The 17,693-nt window shown below is 39.3% G+C and overlaps 1 protein-coding gene across 1 annotated transcript in view; it reads left to right on the top strand.

Annotated features, from left to right (window-relative positions):
* Window positions 1-3,724: 3,724 nt before the first annotated feature.
* The window catches only part of SLC17A7 (solute carrier family 17 member 7), a 60,632-nt gene continuing 46,663 nt past the window's right edge, over window positions 3,725-17,693 (top strand). Inside the window, exon 1 of the mRNA XM_087946796.1 lies at window positions 3,725-4,446. Within this exon, the coding sequence (XP_087802922.1) occupies window positions 4,385-4,446 (62 nt within the window). The 5' untranslated portion in view covers window positions 3,725-4,384. The remainder of the gene's footprint in view (window positions 4,447-17,693) is intronic.

Raw genomic sequence — 17,693 nt, 5'->3', positions numbered from 1 at the left:
CAGGCTTCAAAAATCAAAAAGGACACCCTGAATTAGTGCTAAGCAGTTTCCTTTATTGTTCCTCACCTGTAGGAAAGAGCAAACTACTTGCATCACCAAAGATGTACTCTGAGGGGAGGAGCTATCTTGACTGGCTTCCTCCCAACCTAACTATCTAAACTCTGCTGTCCCTTGCTCTTCCTCCTCCCTCCTAGGAATCTATTCTACACTCCACCAATCCCTGAAGACACCTATTTTAGGCTTACAAATTCAGGTTGCCAGTTGAGGCATTATTAATTAGATTTCTTAAGGCCACTCAACTCTACACCACCCCCACCCCCAAAAAACACCTTTTGTTTAACACTGTTTTTATTTAATACATCACAATTTATTAAAGCTCTGGCTACAAAAAAAAACCCCAATGCCAGAAACTGTGGTTTAAAATTAATATTTCTGAGTGTATACCATATACCAAACCAAGCAAGCAAATACTTTTATGACCTACATGGATGAGTCTATATTAAAAGATAAAGATAAGCTAAAGTTGAGTTCAGCTTTTGATAACTTTTCCATATAATTTTCTTGGCAGCAATAATGAAGTGGGTTGCTATTTTTTCCCCCAGGATGTTTTTATGACTTTCCAATCTATTGCATCTCATTCACTTATTATGCTGAAATCCATACAATCCAATTACCAACATATAATCTGCGCCCTCCCCAGCATATTAGTTCCTTTCTCTTGGAGGGGAAAAAAACCTAAAACATTTGCAATTTGGGTTGTCTGGTTTAGCCAAAACAAAAAGTGAGGAAGGACACAATGAAGGTGTATAACATGATGGGAAAAGTGGATAGAGAGAAGAGACTGTCTATCCTTACAATGTTTCTCAACCTTAGCAACATCAAAATAGGTGGATCTCAACCCATACTAGCTGGAGAATTCTGGGAGTTCAAGTCCACACATTTTAATATTGCTAACACTGAAAAACACTGCTTTAAAACACCAGGGCTAGGAATCATTCAGTGAAGCTTTATTCAGTGAAGATTGAAGGATTAAAAGAAGACAAAAGAAAGCACAGTATTCACATAATGTATAATTAGCCTGTAGAATTCATCCCTTACTTGCCATAGTGATACATTCTGATTTGGATGGTTTTAGGGGGAACTGAATAAATTTTCAGGCGTTCTATTCATTTTGAGCATTCCATGCCACCTTTGTAATGGAGTCAGCCTCTCTTCCAGGATATGAAGAATGATTATGGGAGATTCTCCATCTTTGAAAACATCCGGTTGGCCACTGTCAGAAAGAAAATGCTGGAATAAAATGGCCTTGCCCCTGATCCAGAAGGACTGTTGTCGATACCAGTCCTTCTGGATCAAGGGCAAGGCCATTTTACTCCAGAATTTTCTTTCTCACAGTGGCCAAACAGATGTTTCAAAGTACTTGCAAGCTGGAGATGGAGAAGTACTATATATAGTACTTCTTACACACACACACACACACACACACATCATATTTTATATATGTATATATGTGTAAATTCTGTAAGTATGGCTGGAAAGTGCTGAATTAATTAAAACTATTTTCTTCATTACTAAAAGAGTGTTAAGGAAAGTAGAAGTCTTACAAATTACTGGTGACTTTAAGGTTTCTCAGCTGACTGTTAAGGATGAGAGAGTCAATGAAAAGAGGATTTGCTGTTATAATGGTCATCAAAACACATTTGCATTGGAGACAGGAGTGCAAACTGTAAGCAAGAATTAAACAATGGCATTTACTTCCAAGTAAGTGGTCATAAGTCACTATTAGTATAATGTAAATAATTAATAAAATATTACCACCCATTCATCTTATTCCCTTATTCTTCAGCTTGGAAGGATCTCAAAGCAACTTACGTACACCATTTGTCTTTAACAAAAAAAATATGTAGGAAAAATAATTAGTTGTAACTAGGAAACGTAAAAGCAGAAAACTTCTCAATATGACTATTGCTGTTTATCTTTCTGGTAAAAGTTTGCATGTCTGCATTCATTTGCATAGGTTGTATATATCCAGCCGGATGAATTTAAAAAAACTTCATTTTTTTTTGTTCTCTGTATAATGTAGAAAGCCAAATCAATGCTCTTTAATAATATTATATATTTTGGGAAAAATGCCACTACATTCAAAAAGAGCCATTTTTCATTTGATATTTTTATGTTATTAACAAGATTTTTGTGGAACTGAATCAATTCATCAAGGAAAGTTGTAGCAATGACCGATTTCCCATTTCTGGAATTGTTTGATCATTTACTAAACATGTTGATACAGAAACTAGCAAATTAAAATGTTTATAATTGCAATTCTTCTCAACCCCCCCCCCACAACTTTATGTGGAATAAATATATTTAAACTAACTGAATATTGGTATAAAATGAGATAGTTCTACAGATGCCACAACAGCAAAACTAACATAACATCTTGTAGAAGATGAGCCACGGCAGCCTTTTTCAAATTCTCCAGATGTTTTGTACTGTAGCTCTCATCACTTTGAAGTTACGGTATATCCGAATGATGGATGTTCAACACAACTGGAGGAGACCATGTTGGGATGGCTGCCTTTGGGAAATACAGACAGTGTGCAACAATCAAAAACAGGTCTTCATAGAATGTAAGAATGCAGAATCGGGAAATAAATGGCTCTTCCTTCTGAACTGGAGGCATAGGATTTTGGTATCAAGACAGATTATCTACATCTCTTTTGACTCTACGCCCATGTTTCTTAACCGTGGCAACAATTTAAAGTTCACAAGACTGAGAAACACTGCTCTAGACTGCTTTGGAGCATTTGGTTTCTCATGGCTGATGTGATATGACAGCCTATCAAAAGGACAAGAAGAGCATCATCCCAAGTGAGTGGAGTCTCCTGCACATTATTCCACGCTCCAGCCCTGATCATGAATGAGTACTGATGCCTCATGGGAATGGGGCCCTGTTTCACTGCTTTCTGTAAGTTTTTGCTTACATTTGGATGTGGGAGAGAGAACCCTCTGCCATCCACCTGTTCCCAATTTCCAGAGGCTGCAAAATGGAAATTTTTGCCTCTCCACCCCAATTTTTGCCTCTTTTTCTCTTTCCTTTACTCCTGCCTTGCCCCCCCCCCCGCCCCCGACTGCTGTGACTGTGTTCCACCCAATCCCAGCCTCTTCCTCTCTCAGCTTAATTCAGTTCTTTTGAAAGATTAATGACTCTGAGCTGCTTACTCGGCCTTCTCTTGGGACATGGCCGCAACTTGCAAGGAAGTCTTGCATCCTGCCCAACCTTCTCTTCTCTTTTCTGTTCTCCTCTCTTCTTCTTCTCTTCTTCTCTCCTCTCCTCTTCACCTCCCTTCCCCTTCTTCCCTTCTCTTTTCATCTTCATCGTTTCGGCAGACTTCAATCCAGGCCTCAGTCTAAAAAAGTTGCCACTTCTGTTCGTTATATTCATTTTTCTTCTTTCCAACACTTCTCACTTGCTGCTTTCCCCGTTCCTTTTCTTTCTTTTCTTTTGGTATCCTTTCCGTACCCAGAATCTCTTGCCCCGCTTTCGGAACCTCGGTTTCTATACTCACAACCCTCCTTCCCCATTCGCTGCCTTTCATTTCCCCATCCATGATCCATCCCACCCCCACCCCTATAATCTCTTCTATCCGCCCGGCACCCCTCCCCTGGACTCTCAGCTCACACAGGTCGCGCGATTCCCTTAATCTCACACCGGGCGCTGTCGCGCACTCTCACGTCGCTCTCCGTGGTGCTGAAACCCCAATCTTGGGCGGCGACCCTGTTTTCGGGACAGGGAAAGTTCGCGCCGACGCTCCGAGTCAGCCCTGGCGCCCCCAGCCGACGCTTCCGTAAATCTCTTGCCGGAGACTGACCCCCCTAGTGGTTAGGCGCCTGCGGAAGCGCGGGAAGAGAGTGGGACCCTCCGCAGCGTCCCACGCAGGGCGCGGGCACTAGTGCGCGGTGGCAGAGCTGCCCCCATGACGCTTCAGGCCGTGTTGGTGGATTGGGCAGGGCGCCAGGCGGCAGCGCCGTTGATGGTCGTATCCCCACGCACCGCTTTTCAAGTTGGCAGATCTCGAGGGTCCTAGAGAAAATCGAGAGACCGGTGGAGAGAAGGGGAAGAAGAGAAGAGCTAGAAAGGGAAAGAGTTAGGCAAGAAAAGAACGAAAATCGAGGGAAGAGGGAAAGAAGCTCGCGAAACGAGAAAAAGAAAGGCATCGGGCGAGAGGAACGGGTTGAGATCGCTGTGCAACCCCGTCTCTCCCCAAGAAGCTTTCCTGATGTGGCGGAGTCTTTAACTGTTCGAGTCTCCAAAAGTGACAGTGGGAAAGGAGTGGGGCAGGGAGATCCCCGCGCTTCTTTCTTTTAACCAAGGGAGCAAAACGCCATGGAGTTTCGAAAAGAAGAGTTTAAGAAGTTCGCTGGAAGGACCTTGGGGCAGATAAACAGGTAAGAATTCGACTCTGCCTGCCTGCTTTCTTTTCTCTCTTTGAAGCCGCAAACAGATTTTTTTGGGGGGGAGGTGTTATAACAAAGTTTACTGCCATCTAGGTAAGAGAGAAATAAAGGGGTCTTAATCCTAAACTGTAACTATTCAAAATAGTACATGTAAATGTTCTACGTTTTAATTGAATTGAAGGGTAAACTGGAACTGAGAATGGGGTAGGTGGGTTGCAAGAGGTTACAACTGTCATAAGCAATGTCCACAATTTACACATCCTTGTATCTTCAGTTGCTCACTTATACCTTATGCAAATTTTCCATCTTGGAGGCTGAACTGAAACAGATACACATGCACTAGCACGATCTTTAAAGTAATGCCATCCTACTCAATGCTGTTGCTGTATTTCTTGTATATTCTCACAACAATCACCAATCTTGCCTCATCCTAACTTTTCAGGTCTGAAAAATATAGTCTCCTGTTAATGGACTCATTCCCACTAGATAGTTCCTGGAGGGGGGAGGATGGAGGTTAAATTCAGGTCAGTTCTCTACCTCACTGGAATGTTGTGTGCAAGTCAAATGGGGATTGTGGGAATTATATATGATCTCCTGATTTAATTAGGTGGAATTAAAATATCTAAGCCACATATAATTGCATATTTATCTGAGAGCTCAGCTACTGGAGGTCAACAATGATAAAGTAACATTCTCGCACAGCACAATATATATTTTCTAGCAGTTTTTCATACATGCACTCAAGACCACAAATTGCTTTCTTTCTCTTTCCATTTTTACTTTATTTTTTTCCATGTGCGCCCCTGCTTAGAGAATCCACTTTCTATCTCAGTTTTTTTTTTAAAAAAAAAATCTCCTTTCCTCTATAGCCAGATGGAATCTCTTGGCTACAAACCTGAACACTTCAGTTTATCTTGTATCACTGTGTTTGCATGCTTCAAATGCACAGGGAAATAATTTTTTTTAGTTCTACAAGTCACATTTAAACTATTTCATGTCTCCCCTTGCTCCTATCTTCAGTATTTTAGCATTTACCAAACATTATATGTTTGGTCACCTAAATGTGATGATGAGAGAAGTAACCATGAAAAGAACAAGAGAAGCGAAATATTTCTATTTTTAACCTTCATCTATCCATTTCTCTACCCCAACCCCATACAATAACGTTTCCACCACTCAGCATTACTATTTCTGCTGCCACCACTATGATACATCCATAGACTTCCCAATATATCAAAATCTTTTTTATGGGCTGAATATTATATTTTCACTTATTTTATTAAATTTGCTCAGCCTTGTATCGTCCCAGAGAATAATTTTGCAAGCAGAGGATGGGTTTTAAAATAGTAAGGGGTGATGAGCTTGTTAAATTCATATTAGTTTCTTCATTATACTGGGAAATGAATGTTTGAATGCTAACCCATTGAGATCAAATTCTCAACAATCTAAGTCTTAAGAAAAAACAAGAGGTTTTGGATAGCCATGATCAAAACAGCCCAATTCCCACGAAGGCAAACCCAATATAGGATATCATATTCCTCTAGGAATGGCTCATCAGCTATAATCCAAACCTCTCCACACCCACTCTACTTCCCAAGCAAGGCCTTCTAAAGTTCTAGGAGGTCAAACAAGGCTCCGGTCGATGCAGCTGAGAAGATCATTGCTATTTAAAAATAAACAAAGCCAAGCAAAGAAAAGCTAAAATAAAAATCCCAGCCCACCTTAGAGATACATTGGGAGGAGTCTGACTGCCACAGCAAAATTGCTTTACGTAATTGGCATGGATTCCAGTTTGAAATATGCACCGTCATGGTAGAACATAAAATATTCACCGGAGTTATAAGTGGCTAGAGATCTCTCTCTCTCTCTCTCTCCCTCTCTCCCCCGCCCCATTTCTAGAAGTATATTTAAACTCACAAGGACGTATACTTCTTCCCATAACTCTTGTTGTGTATGACTAAAATGGATAGTTATGCAGACAACAAAATATCCCTCCTGCAAATATGGTTCCCTGGAGACAACATAAAGATGTGTAAGACATCTCTATGAATGCATAAGAATTTGGAGTACCCAGTTCAATGAAATTAATCAGGCTCACCCTCAGCATCTAGAACATCCCTTGCTGTTAAAAAAAGAAACCGAAGCCAGGTTTCTAAGCGAAATTTGAAAAACAAGAGATAGAACTTTAGAATGCCAGGAAAAGATTAAATAAGGCCGGTAGAGCGCCATTCCTAGTAGCAGAAATGGATTAAATTATAGAAAAGATATGCAAATGTGTTTCTTTTGCATAATTTATTCAGGTGCAGAACCTGTTTTCCTTCAGGCTGAATTTGGATTGTCCAAGGATGGTTCCAAGTCCAAAATACATGCATACATGGATATCATCTCTTTATAAACAGCTTTTGAAGTTCAGGACTGATCAATGATCTACTTCTTAAAGAAACCAGGGCATAGGGCAGAGCCACAGCTGATGTTGTCGTCCACACAAGATGTGTGTATTCTGACTCAGAAACAGCCATTAATGTGATCCATAGTGACAAAGACAGTATGGAGCCTCCAAAGGAATGATGGGCAGCCAATCCTGATATACTTTTTGCACTTTTGCTTAAAACTGGGGAGGGGAGATGGAGGGATGACTGTAAATTCCTCTTGAATATTCAGCTTTCATGCCAAGCATGGCCATAAATTTCAACACTAAAACTGTGTTCAGATACTTATTTAACAGCAGAAACTAACAGATACGATAGAGCTAAATTGTTTAACTGAAAACAAGATAGAAGAGCATCTGATTTTTACCTGTTACCTGTTCTATTCTATTCTATTCTATTCTATTCTATTCTAGAATAGAATAGAATAGAATAGAATAGAATAGAATAGAATAGAATAGAATAGAAGAGTTGGAAAGGACCTTGGAGGTCTTCTAGTCCAACCCCCTGCCTAGGCAGGAAATCCTATACCATTTCAGACAAATGGTTGTCCAATCTCTTCTTAAAAAGAAGAGATTGGAGAATCACTGGTTCTCATCTCACAGCTTCAGCCCTAGAAACTGGGAAGGAAATTTGAAAGTCAGCTCCACTAAGGTCTCCAGAAGACACTAGATGACATAGCAGTTGAAATTTCTTTTTTAAAAAAAAAAAATCTTCCCTTACTAGCAGTCACTGTATAATTCAAGCTTGTCAGAGTGAGGCTATGTAGTTAGTTATGGGCTAATGTTTTCTATATTGGGAATTTCCAGATGTGTGGACTTCAGTTCCCAGAATTCCTCAACTAGCACAACCTTCATTGGAGATGCTGGGAATTAATATTTACTCCTTGGAAGAAGCTAAAGTTATCTATCAGCAAAAGAGCAGAAGACTGGGATTGGGGATAGAGAGATATAGGAATCATAGCTACAAATTTCTACTGGGAAGGGCTGTGGAAGACAGTCCTAAAAGGCATTTGACCAGAAGTGGCTCAACCATACTTATAATAAAAATGGCAAAATAAACCATGTTCCTCAGTTTTACATGTAATGGAGCAAAAGAGCAAGTCCGTCTGTGGCTGGTTGACGCAGCACTCTTAATTAAAATGGGGATTGATAGATTGTCATGTGGAATATTGTAGGTCACCCAGTTATGTGTTAACATTTTGTGTGAACTAGAATAGAATAGAATAGAATAGAAGAGTTGGAAGGGACCTTGGAGGTCTTCTAGTCCAACCCCCTGCCTAGGCAGGAAATCATATACCATTTCAGACAAATGGTTGTCCAATCTCTTCTTAAAAACTTTCAGTGATGGAGCATCCACAACTTCTGGAGGCAAGTTGTTCCACTGATTAATTGTTCTAACTGTCAGGAAATTTCTCCTTAGTTCTAAGTTGCTTCTCTCCTTGATTAGTTTCCACCCATTGCTTCTCGTCCTGCCTTCAGGAGTTTTGGAGAATAGATTGACTCCCTTTTCTTTGTGGCAACCCCTGAGATATTGGAACACTGCTACCATGTCTCCCCTAGAACTTTCTTTCATCAGACTGGACACAGCCAGTTCCAGCAACTGTTCTTCATATGTTTTAGCCTCCAGTCCCCTAATCATCTTTCTTGCTCTTCTCTGCACTCTTTCTAGAGTCTCAACATCTTTTTTACATCATGATGACCAAAACTGGATGCAGTATTCCAAGTGTAGCTTTCCAAGGCATTATAAAGTGGTATTAACACTTCACGTGATCTTGATTCTATCCCTCTGTTTATGCAGCCTTGAACTGTGTTGGTTTTTTGGGCAGCTGCAGCACACTGCTGGCTCATATTTAAATGATTGTCCACTAGGACTCCAAGAACTCTCTCACAATTACTACTCTTGAGCAAGGTGAGACATGCTAAGTGATAATTTAGCTCTCTGGGCCTAGCATGTTATATGAACAAAGCAATTGCATTTTTGTTAACTGGATTTAAGGTTTATTGCATGACTTCATCCTCCGTATCCTGCAAATAAGTTTTATTTTGTTGCTGTCTCTTAGCCATTTCTTAAATATGTTCCTCAGAGAGACAGATTGAAGAGAAAGAAAGTTAACATGAAGAAAGAACCTTCAGTCCTCAACACTCCCATGCCAGTCAAGGACTTTATATTATCTAGATCCATGTGGCCCATGCTTGATGAGTCTTGAAGGACACTTTCTTTCACCAGAGATTGACATTGAAGTCTCCAGGCTAACGGGGGAAATCCCAGTTTTGCTTTACCTTCTTACTCTTCCCCTTGTTCACCACCCTCTACAAGTGTGCAACCAGGGATGTACATGGGTGGAGTGCAATGGAAGAGAAGAATGAATGGACAGTAAATGGGCAACAGTGACATGGTGAAGAGGAGGAAGACATTCACAAAGAGAAGGGAAGATACATTTGAAGGAATCTTCTCCAACATTGTAACACTGGAGTTAGATAATAAGGCAACTATTGCTTAGTAGGATTGTCTTTGAAGACCAATCACCAGAATTTGGGTGACTAGAAAAAAAATCTTTATCTGCAGTATGGCTATCATTTTCTGGTCTATATTTTGTATTTAGGTCATAGTAGTCCAGGCTTGCTTGGGCCATACTGAGTGAAGAAGAATTGTTTTGGGCTACATATAAAATATACAATACAGTTAATCTAATCAAATCAAACATTTATTGTCAATGCACAGCATGTGTATATAAATAACCAACTTCCTTTATTTTTTAATGTTTTATTATCTTGTGGGGCCACATTACTCGCTGTATAGGGCCACATGTGACCCATGGGCTGCAGATTGGATGAACCTGATTTAGGTAATAAATGCAAAATATCTTTGTATAGGAGGCTTTTGATTTCATAATATCACCTCTCCTTCAACCAAACATTTCCATTTTGTTTTTTACAGAATTGTGTCCCTCTCTAGTTGTCCTGAGGACTTGGGTATATTTGATTTTTTTTAAAAAATAAAATGAAATAAATAAAGTGTTCTAATTTATGCCAGGTTTGGACAGCCAGATAGCCAAATCGTTCCAGCCTCTTTCAATTAATGTCTGAATTTGTGCCTTCTCTGACTTTGTGCCTTCTGTATGTGCTGGATTGTTTCCCACAATTTTTCACCAACATGGTTTTCAAAGGCCAATGAGGGCTACAGTTCAAATCATCTGGGATATACCAAGTTGGTACACAGTGCTCTGAATAATAGAAAGGATGGCCAACTCAGTAAGTTGTTGCCTTCTTCAGAAGGTCCAGAGAATCAAAGAAACATTCTTGCTATTGTTTGTCAAGCAATAAGTCTCAGGTCCTTCCTAGCTCTGTTATTTCAGTAGAATTATCTATGAAGGAGATAAGCAGGCTGAACTGGGAGGTGGAGATAAATGTGTCATCAGTGTGGAATCTTTGTGCTCACACAAGAGACCTACCAGTATATACTGTTGACCATTATCTAACTCCTACTTAACTTAGACTATTAGTTGGTCGGATTCTTGTGTACAGATAGCAATAATAAACTCTTTGGTGCTTTGAACTCAATGAGTGTTTGGTTATTTACACCTGACAATCTATGTACTACATACAAACATCCTTCTTATGCCTGATCTTTAAGAGTTCAAGGTTCCCCAAAGAATTCCATGAATCCCAGTTTGATGCTTAGAAGCTTAGAATTGTTTCTACTGGCATATCCTCACCTTAACAAGGCAAAAAACCCTCTTTTTAATCCTAATTTTAATTAGTATTACAATTTAAAAGATAAAAAAATTAATGCTAACTAAAATAAATAAATAAATAAAGGAATAAAAAGAAAAAATAGAAAGTTCTGAAAAGATAGAGTGAAAGAATGTTTATATCTAAACAAATCTGTAAAGCCTCAATGTTCAATCCTAATCAATAAAAGCCCATTAAGGAATACTGGAGATAACAACACATCTCTTTTGGGTTTGATCAAATAAACCAATCTTTCCCTTTTCATTTAACAAACTTAATCCTTAATCCTCTCAAATAAAGTCATGGAATTTGATTTATTATGACTTTTTCTTTTCTTTTTTTCTTCTCACAAAATTCTTTACAACTTTAATGGGTCTCTTTTGTAAATCCAACATAAGAAAATTGAAAATCACACATTCGGTTTGGTAAAATATAAACTAGTTTCATGTATATATCCAATGCAGCAGCTCCTTCTACATCATTCTCATGGACTGTGACCAAGATTTAAGCACAAACAAAACAATTTTATAACAAAATGCCAATTCTTTCATCAAAATGTTTTGTAATTATCCTCAATGCCTCATAATTTCATATTCTATATTCTGCAATCATTTATATTAGAGTCAGTTTGATGTAGAAACGAAGACATTGGATCCAGTGGGTGACTGGGGGCCAGTCATTTTCATTCAGCTGAACCTAATGCACAAGGTTGTTTTTATGGGGGAAAATATGCCTAGGTATTGTGCACTATGCACTTAGATATAAGACATGCCAAATAAAAGTGTTAATGCTATTAAATGTGAGAACTGGTCTGGTGTAGTAGTTAAAGCATCAGCTAGAAACTGGGAGCCGGTGAATTCTAGTCCACCCTTAAGCACATAGTCAGCTGGGTGATCTTGGGCCAGTCCCTCCCTCCCAGTTCAAGAAGAAAGCAATGGAAAGCGATTTCTGGTTTCTAACAAGCTCTGGATCACCTTTTAGCATTTTAAAACCACCATTCCCTGAAGTACTAAACACGCCAAACTGTAATGTAGCACCTAAAATAGATTTAACCATGTTTAAGAGAAAAAGGAAAACATTCTGGCTCTATATTTATGCATTATACTGACCCCACATATTATGTGAAGCTTCCAGGTATCCATTAGTCTCCTAAAGGATCCCGGGAAACAGAGGTTAGTTAGGGATCTGAAAAAATGCCTTTGCTATCATTTGTTCTCTGCGATTCTCTGTCCTTCTTGCCTTCCATTAATGAGAACTGCAGCTCTGGCTCAGACGCACAGACCTTCAAAGTGATTTCAATCATTAGTAAATATATTTCTGAGGCTTCAGCAGTTGGAACAAAAGGTTTGGTGGTATAGCTCTGCCAGATATGATTTCAGGCTGGTGCTTGTAGCATTTTGTACATACGAGCAGAAAATAAGACAGCTGGCCCCAGTGCTAATCCCCTGTCTAGCATCCGGCATAAAATCTTTTCATAGATGTTCGGCTTTCCTGCCCCCAATAGCCTAACCCTTATATAATGTGTTCCTGGATATGTACATTTTGGACGTCTGTGTATGAGACTGACTGATAGTATGTTTAGGGATACATTAAAATTTGACAATATTGGATCTGGACATGGGGGCAGGAAATGAACCAAGTCTTCAGAAGGAGAAAATAAGTGGAAATTCATCCTGTCTGCTTCCACATCAAAAGAAATATTATTATGTGAAGGAGCTGTCCAAGGTGCCTGCAGAGGCTCGGGGAGGGCAAAAAACGGGCCTCCTGGAAGTTCGGGAAGGCCGGAAATGGACCCATTTCCGGCTTCCAGAGAGCCTCCGGAGCTTGGGGAGGCCATTTTCACCCTTCCTGAGGCTCGAGGAAATCCTCCGGAGTCTGGGGAGGGCAAAAACACCCCCCACACACACACACCATTGTGCAGGAGGCTGACTAGGCCATGCCCACCCAGCAACCAGGCAGAGAACCTTTTGCTAAAAAATTTGAAGCCCACCCCTGCTTAAAAGTGGTAGTAGCCCTTTTTCTCTCTCACAGCATTTGATTGTGACAATCACTTATCAGAAAGCTAAAAATGATTCTCCTCTGTGGCTTATTGAGGTTTAATGAGGGATCAAGGCATTTGCCTGTGTGACAAGAGGAGGTTGTCCTATTAAGATTCATAAAATGGCCTAATGTATTTTATTTTGTTGTGTTGTTTGTTTGCTATTATTTTATAAGTAATAATAAGAACTTTATAAGTAATTCAAGATGGCAAACATACATAACCTTTTTCTTCCTCCTATATTGGTCTTGGTGGTACAGTGGTTAGGATAGAGGACAATCACATTCTGGGGGAAACAGAAGGTTGGAGTAACCTTGTTATCCTTGTGGGATCATTCAGATAAGAATCCCAAAGGTGGTTTTTCAAGAGGCAACTGAACTTCCTTGTTTTTCTTTGAAGATGTTTTGCTTCTCATCAAAGAAGCTTTTTCAGCTCTGAGCTGAAGAAGCTTCTTGGATATGAAGCAAAACGTCTTCAAAGAAAAACAAGGAAGTTCAGTTGCCTCTCGAAAAAACACCTTTGTGACAATCATGACCTGGATGACTGAGAATGTAATCGCTGATTATGTAAAGCTATTCAACACCACAGACAATACTGCCACCCTTCAAAAAGACCTCGACTATGTATCAGAATGGTCAAACAAATGGCAACTTCAAATCTCAACAAATAAATGCTCTGTCTTACATATTGGCAAAAAAATAATAATCAGAAAATAAAATACAGGCTGAATAGTCAAGACTTTGTTGATGATCCAAACTCTGTCAAGGACCTTGGAGTATTCATCCCTAATGATCTAAGTGCTAGAGCCCACTGTAACTACATAGCCCAAAAGGCATTAAGAGTTGTTAACCTAATCCTGTGCAGTTTTTTCTCTGGTAATATTACACTACTAACTAGAGCATACAAAACATTTGCTAGACCAATACTCGAATACAACTCATCAGTCTGGAACCCACATTATGTATCTGATATTAACACAGTTGAGAAAGTCCAGAAATATTTCACAAGAGTTTTCCACTCCTCTACTCATTGCAGAATATCTTATGCCACCAGACTTGAAATTCTAGACCTAGAAAACCTAGAACTACCCCGCCTTCGGTCCGATCTAAGTATAGTATATAAAATCATACATTGCAATGTCCTACTTGTCAATGAATATTTCAGCTTTAACCATAACAACAAAAGAGCAAACAATAGATATAAACTCAAGGTCAATCGCACCAAACTTGATTGCAGGAAATACGACTTCAGCAACAGAGTGGTCAATGTCTGGAATACTCTACCTGACTCTGTGGTTTCTTCCCCAAATCCCAAAAACTTTAACCTTAGACTGTCTACTATTGACCTCACCCCTTTCCTAAGAGGTCTGTAGGGGGCGTGCATAAGTGCACCAACGTGCCTACCATCCCTGTCCTATTGTTTCTTTTATTTTTCTTATATGTATCCATGTATTCATAAGTATGTTTTTACTTATTCCTATTATCTTGTAAGCAATTGACAAACCAAATTAAATAAATAAATAAAATAAAATAAAAATAAAGAATCTTCATAGACATTCAGACAAGAAGTACAACACTGTGGTATTTGCTCTATCTTTATTATAGGGTTACATTAATAGAATCTTGCCAGGATGAAAGTATTTCTTCCTGTGATCTCCCTGCTGCTGTACCTGCCAGTTTCCCCATCTGCAGCTCTTCTTCCTGTCTCCCAAGGCCATTTCCACATACTGCTACACATCCTGACCTTCAGAGAGAAGGTGGGAAATAAATCAAATAAATAATCAGCTGCACAGGCACAGTCTTAGCTTTTCTTTTGATTTGTAGGACTCAGTTTGTTGCATGAATCCAGCCCATTTGAGTAGTTTATGATTCAGTGTATCATGCAAATCCAGAAATCAGTTTGAATTAAATGTTCAAGATGTGGTGAATCAGGCATTAAGGAGTAAATACTAGGACTATGCATATTGCTTAAGAAAAAGTGTTCCAAATTTCACTCATGCACAGTAGTTCTACTATTCATTTCATCAGTTCCTCTTTCATATTAGTGGAAAAAGTATGATTGCTTAAGATCTGTATTACCTTATTTTTTTTATTTTCACAGGATAAAAAACTTCCAAGGCATTGTTTGTTCTTTGATCCCTTGACAATCCTATCTATTGTTATGGATAAGGTAGCAATACCTCGAATTAGGTGTGTGTGTGGGGAGAATCAGCACCATTCTTTTACTCCCAAACTGTAGCAAAATTTAGAAATAAATAAACACATCCTCCTAATAAGCAGAATTAGTATGATGAATGATTGGGAATAATTATTTAGAACAAATGTCACATTACCAAGATTATTTAATAATAATTAATCCTAAATTAATTAGCGAGATTGGTTTTTTAAAAGCAAATGTTTTAGATAAATGAAAATAGAATTTTTCTACAGAATTCTATTGTTTTAATATATAAATGTGCAGTTTACTCTATTTTCAGTATCTTATTCTGTCTATATCATCTATCATCTATTAATCTATCTATCTGTTGAAACTGATATCTTTTACTAATCTTGATTATTTTTATTTCTTTCCTTGATATTTATTTATTATGTTATCTAAAATGAAGTCCTGAGTAAGAAGGATAGTTTTACTTAATTTAAAAATGCAAAAGGAAAAAAAAGGAAAGGAACTACACATAATGACTGGATTTACACAAATAGGCTAAGCCATAATCTGGTTTATTGGGTTTCAGCTTAGGATGTCCTGTGAGACAAGACATTGTGGTTAATAAGAATATATGGCTACACATTTTATTCCTTTGCCTTTCTCTGCGTGTTCTTTCTCTGTATCTTTCAATTTCATTCAATCACAAAGTCAAATACTGTGTTTTAATATTAGCACATCCCATTCCTAAAGGTGTGCGGCACACACACAAAAAGCAAAATCATTAGCACACCATATTGCCCATCTGTTGATGCCACCCACAAATGAAGGCTTTGTTTGTTTCTGTTCATGAGCTTTTATTTGAAGTGACATGTCATTGGCTCCTGGCCAATCTTCTCTTGCTTCATTTCACATGCAGAGAAACTCTTGAAAGAATTGTCAGTGGATTCTAGTTTCAGACCGTCTAATCAACAATCAAGCTGAATAGCCGAGCTTTCAAGGCCTTTTGCAAAGATTGGCTGTGGGACCTGTGAACTTCATTCTCTTAAGGTGGTAAACCTTGCAGAAGAGTCTGGCAAAGAGTATTGGTCTGCTGTGAAACTTGGCTTTTGCAAATCTTAATCAAGGATTACGTCATTTTAGAAATCTCAAAGAAGAAAGACATCATGAGTTGAATCCACAATTAGTTTTCAGTTCTCCTTTAGTTTTCCAATTCATTGAAATCTATGAGACTTAACAACTTTCTGCACGTCTCTTTCAGCTATAATTAAGCTAGATTCAACCCAACCTCAACATATCACTGAACGGGGCTTAAAAGTGTCTTCCTTAATTTGGTACAACTGATTTCAACTAGCTTGTTCTATGACTTGGTTCAGATTACATGCTAAGTTTACTGTATAAAAACTACAAGTAGAAGGATTGGCAAAGCATCAAGAAACAAGGAAACTACTTAATTTCAGTGAGATGCTGGCTGTTTTGGGTCTCTTGGTGGTTTTTGAAACCTTCATCATGGTATCCTTCTGGTGTGGCTTCGGGACTTGAGAGCATTGTGTTGCACTGATTTTTTTTCCTTCCTTTAGTCTGACTCCAATTGGGTGTTGATTTAGAGCAGGGCTATCAAACTTGCGGCCTGTGGGCCAGATGCATCACGTGCTGGCCACACCCACGCCCGGTTTAGCAAAGGGGGACAAAGTCACGATACATTACGTGATGGCACCGAGATGACATGAATGTGACACCCCTAATTTAGAGGAGGAGAAGCCTAGTCCACAGTCACTGCTTTGTGGGATGCTTCAAATCTTAACAAATCCCCTGTTCTGTCCTTTATACTTACTGACTGAATGTGTAAAGGCAAACAGATAATTCTACAAAGCATCCATACAAAGTTTCTTTATTGCTTCATCAGGTATCCTCATGTATAACTTACGGTTACGTCGAGATTCATTTCAATGTCCAAATCTCTGCATAGCTGAAATCATAGTGTAAAAGGATAGTGATCTTTTCATCCCCACAATGAAGAAGCAAGGGGGTGAGGCACCAGCACATTGCTGGGGTCCAGGCAAGAGTGAAGGAACCTCCTCCAACCCACCAAGGGTCAATTTAGTGACCAATCAGGATTACAGATGTGACCACATGACATGGACTACATTTCCCAGGATGCCTTAACTACATTTACCATGATGCATTCCCTTAAGGGGACAGCTCCCAATTCCTAACTAACTATCCCAATTCCCAGTTAACTATAAACTGTCTGGACAGCACATTCCCCATTCCTGTTTAACGTCTACATCAAGCCAAAGATGATGTTATCCATTAAGCTGAGTCTGAGTCTTGATGGTTCTATGGGCCAGGTCTTTCCGCATCTTCCAATCTTGCACTACTTCTTTGAGTTTTTCAACACTCTGTCTGGCATCAGCTTTGATGGTGTCCAGCTGCCATGTTTCTTGATGGTCTGGTTTCTTTTTACTGCTAACTCTTTCAAACATAACTGTTTTCTCCAGAGAATTCCCATGCGTGACATGACCAAAGTAAATGAGATGCATTTTCATTTTCACAACTCCACTTTGGGTTGACCAAATGATGTCATAGTATGTCAAATGAGGGTCTGGTGATAGGGAGGTTACATCAGGTGAGGGTCATTGGGAGGTGAAGTGCTGGTTGGGGGGGGGGGGCTTGTGTGGGTTGGTGCTGCCTCTGGTTAGCTTTGCAGTTGATTCGGATTCTGAGGTGTTTGTAGGCTGGTTGTAGGTCAATGTGTCTGTTGGTAGAATTGCTTGTGGAGTGCCAGGTTTTGATGAACTCAACCTCCCCATCACAAGACCCCCAATGATGACTCCCACCTGACCCATCACAAGACCCATTACAAGACCCTCATTTGACACACTCACTTCTGACCCA

This window comes from Notechis scutatus, chromosome Z, assembly GCF_049901735.1.
Source record: "Notechis scutatus isolate UNSWTSFEM ecotype Mainland chromosome Z, rNotScu1.2, whole genome shotgun sequence".
NCBI classification, from domain to species: domain Eukaryota; kingdom Metazoa; phylum Chordata; class Lepidosauria; order Squamata; family Elapidae; genus Notechis; species Notechis scutatus.
Note: the sequence above shows the minus strand (reverse complement) of the source record. Positions and strands in the feature narration are given on the sequence as shown.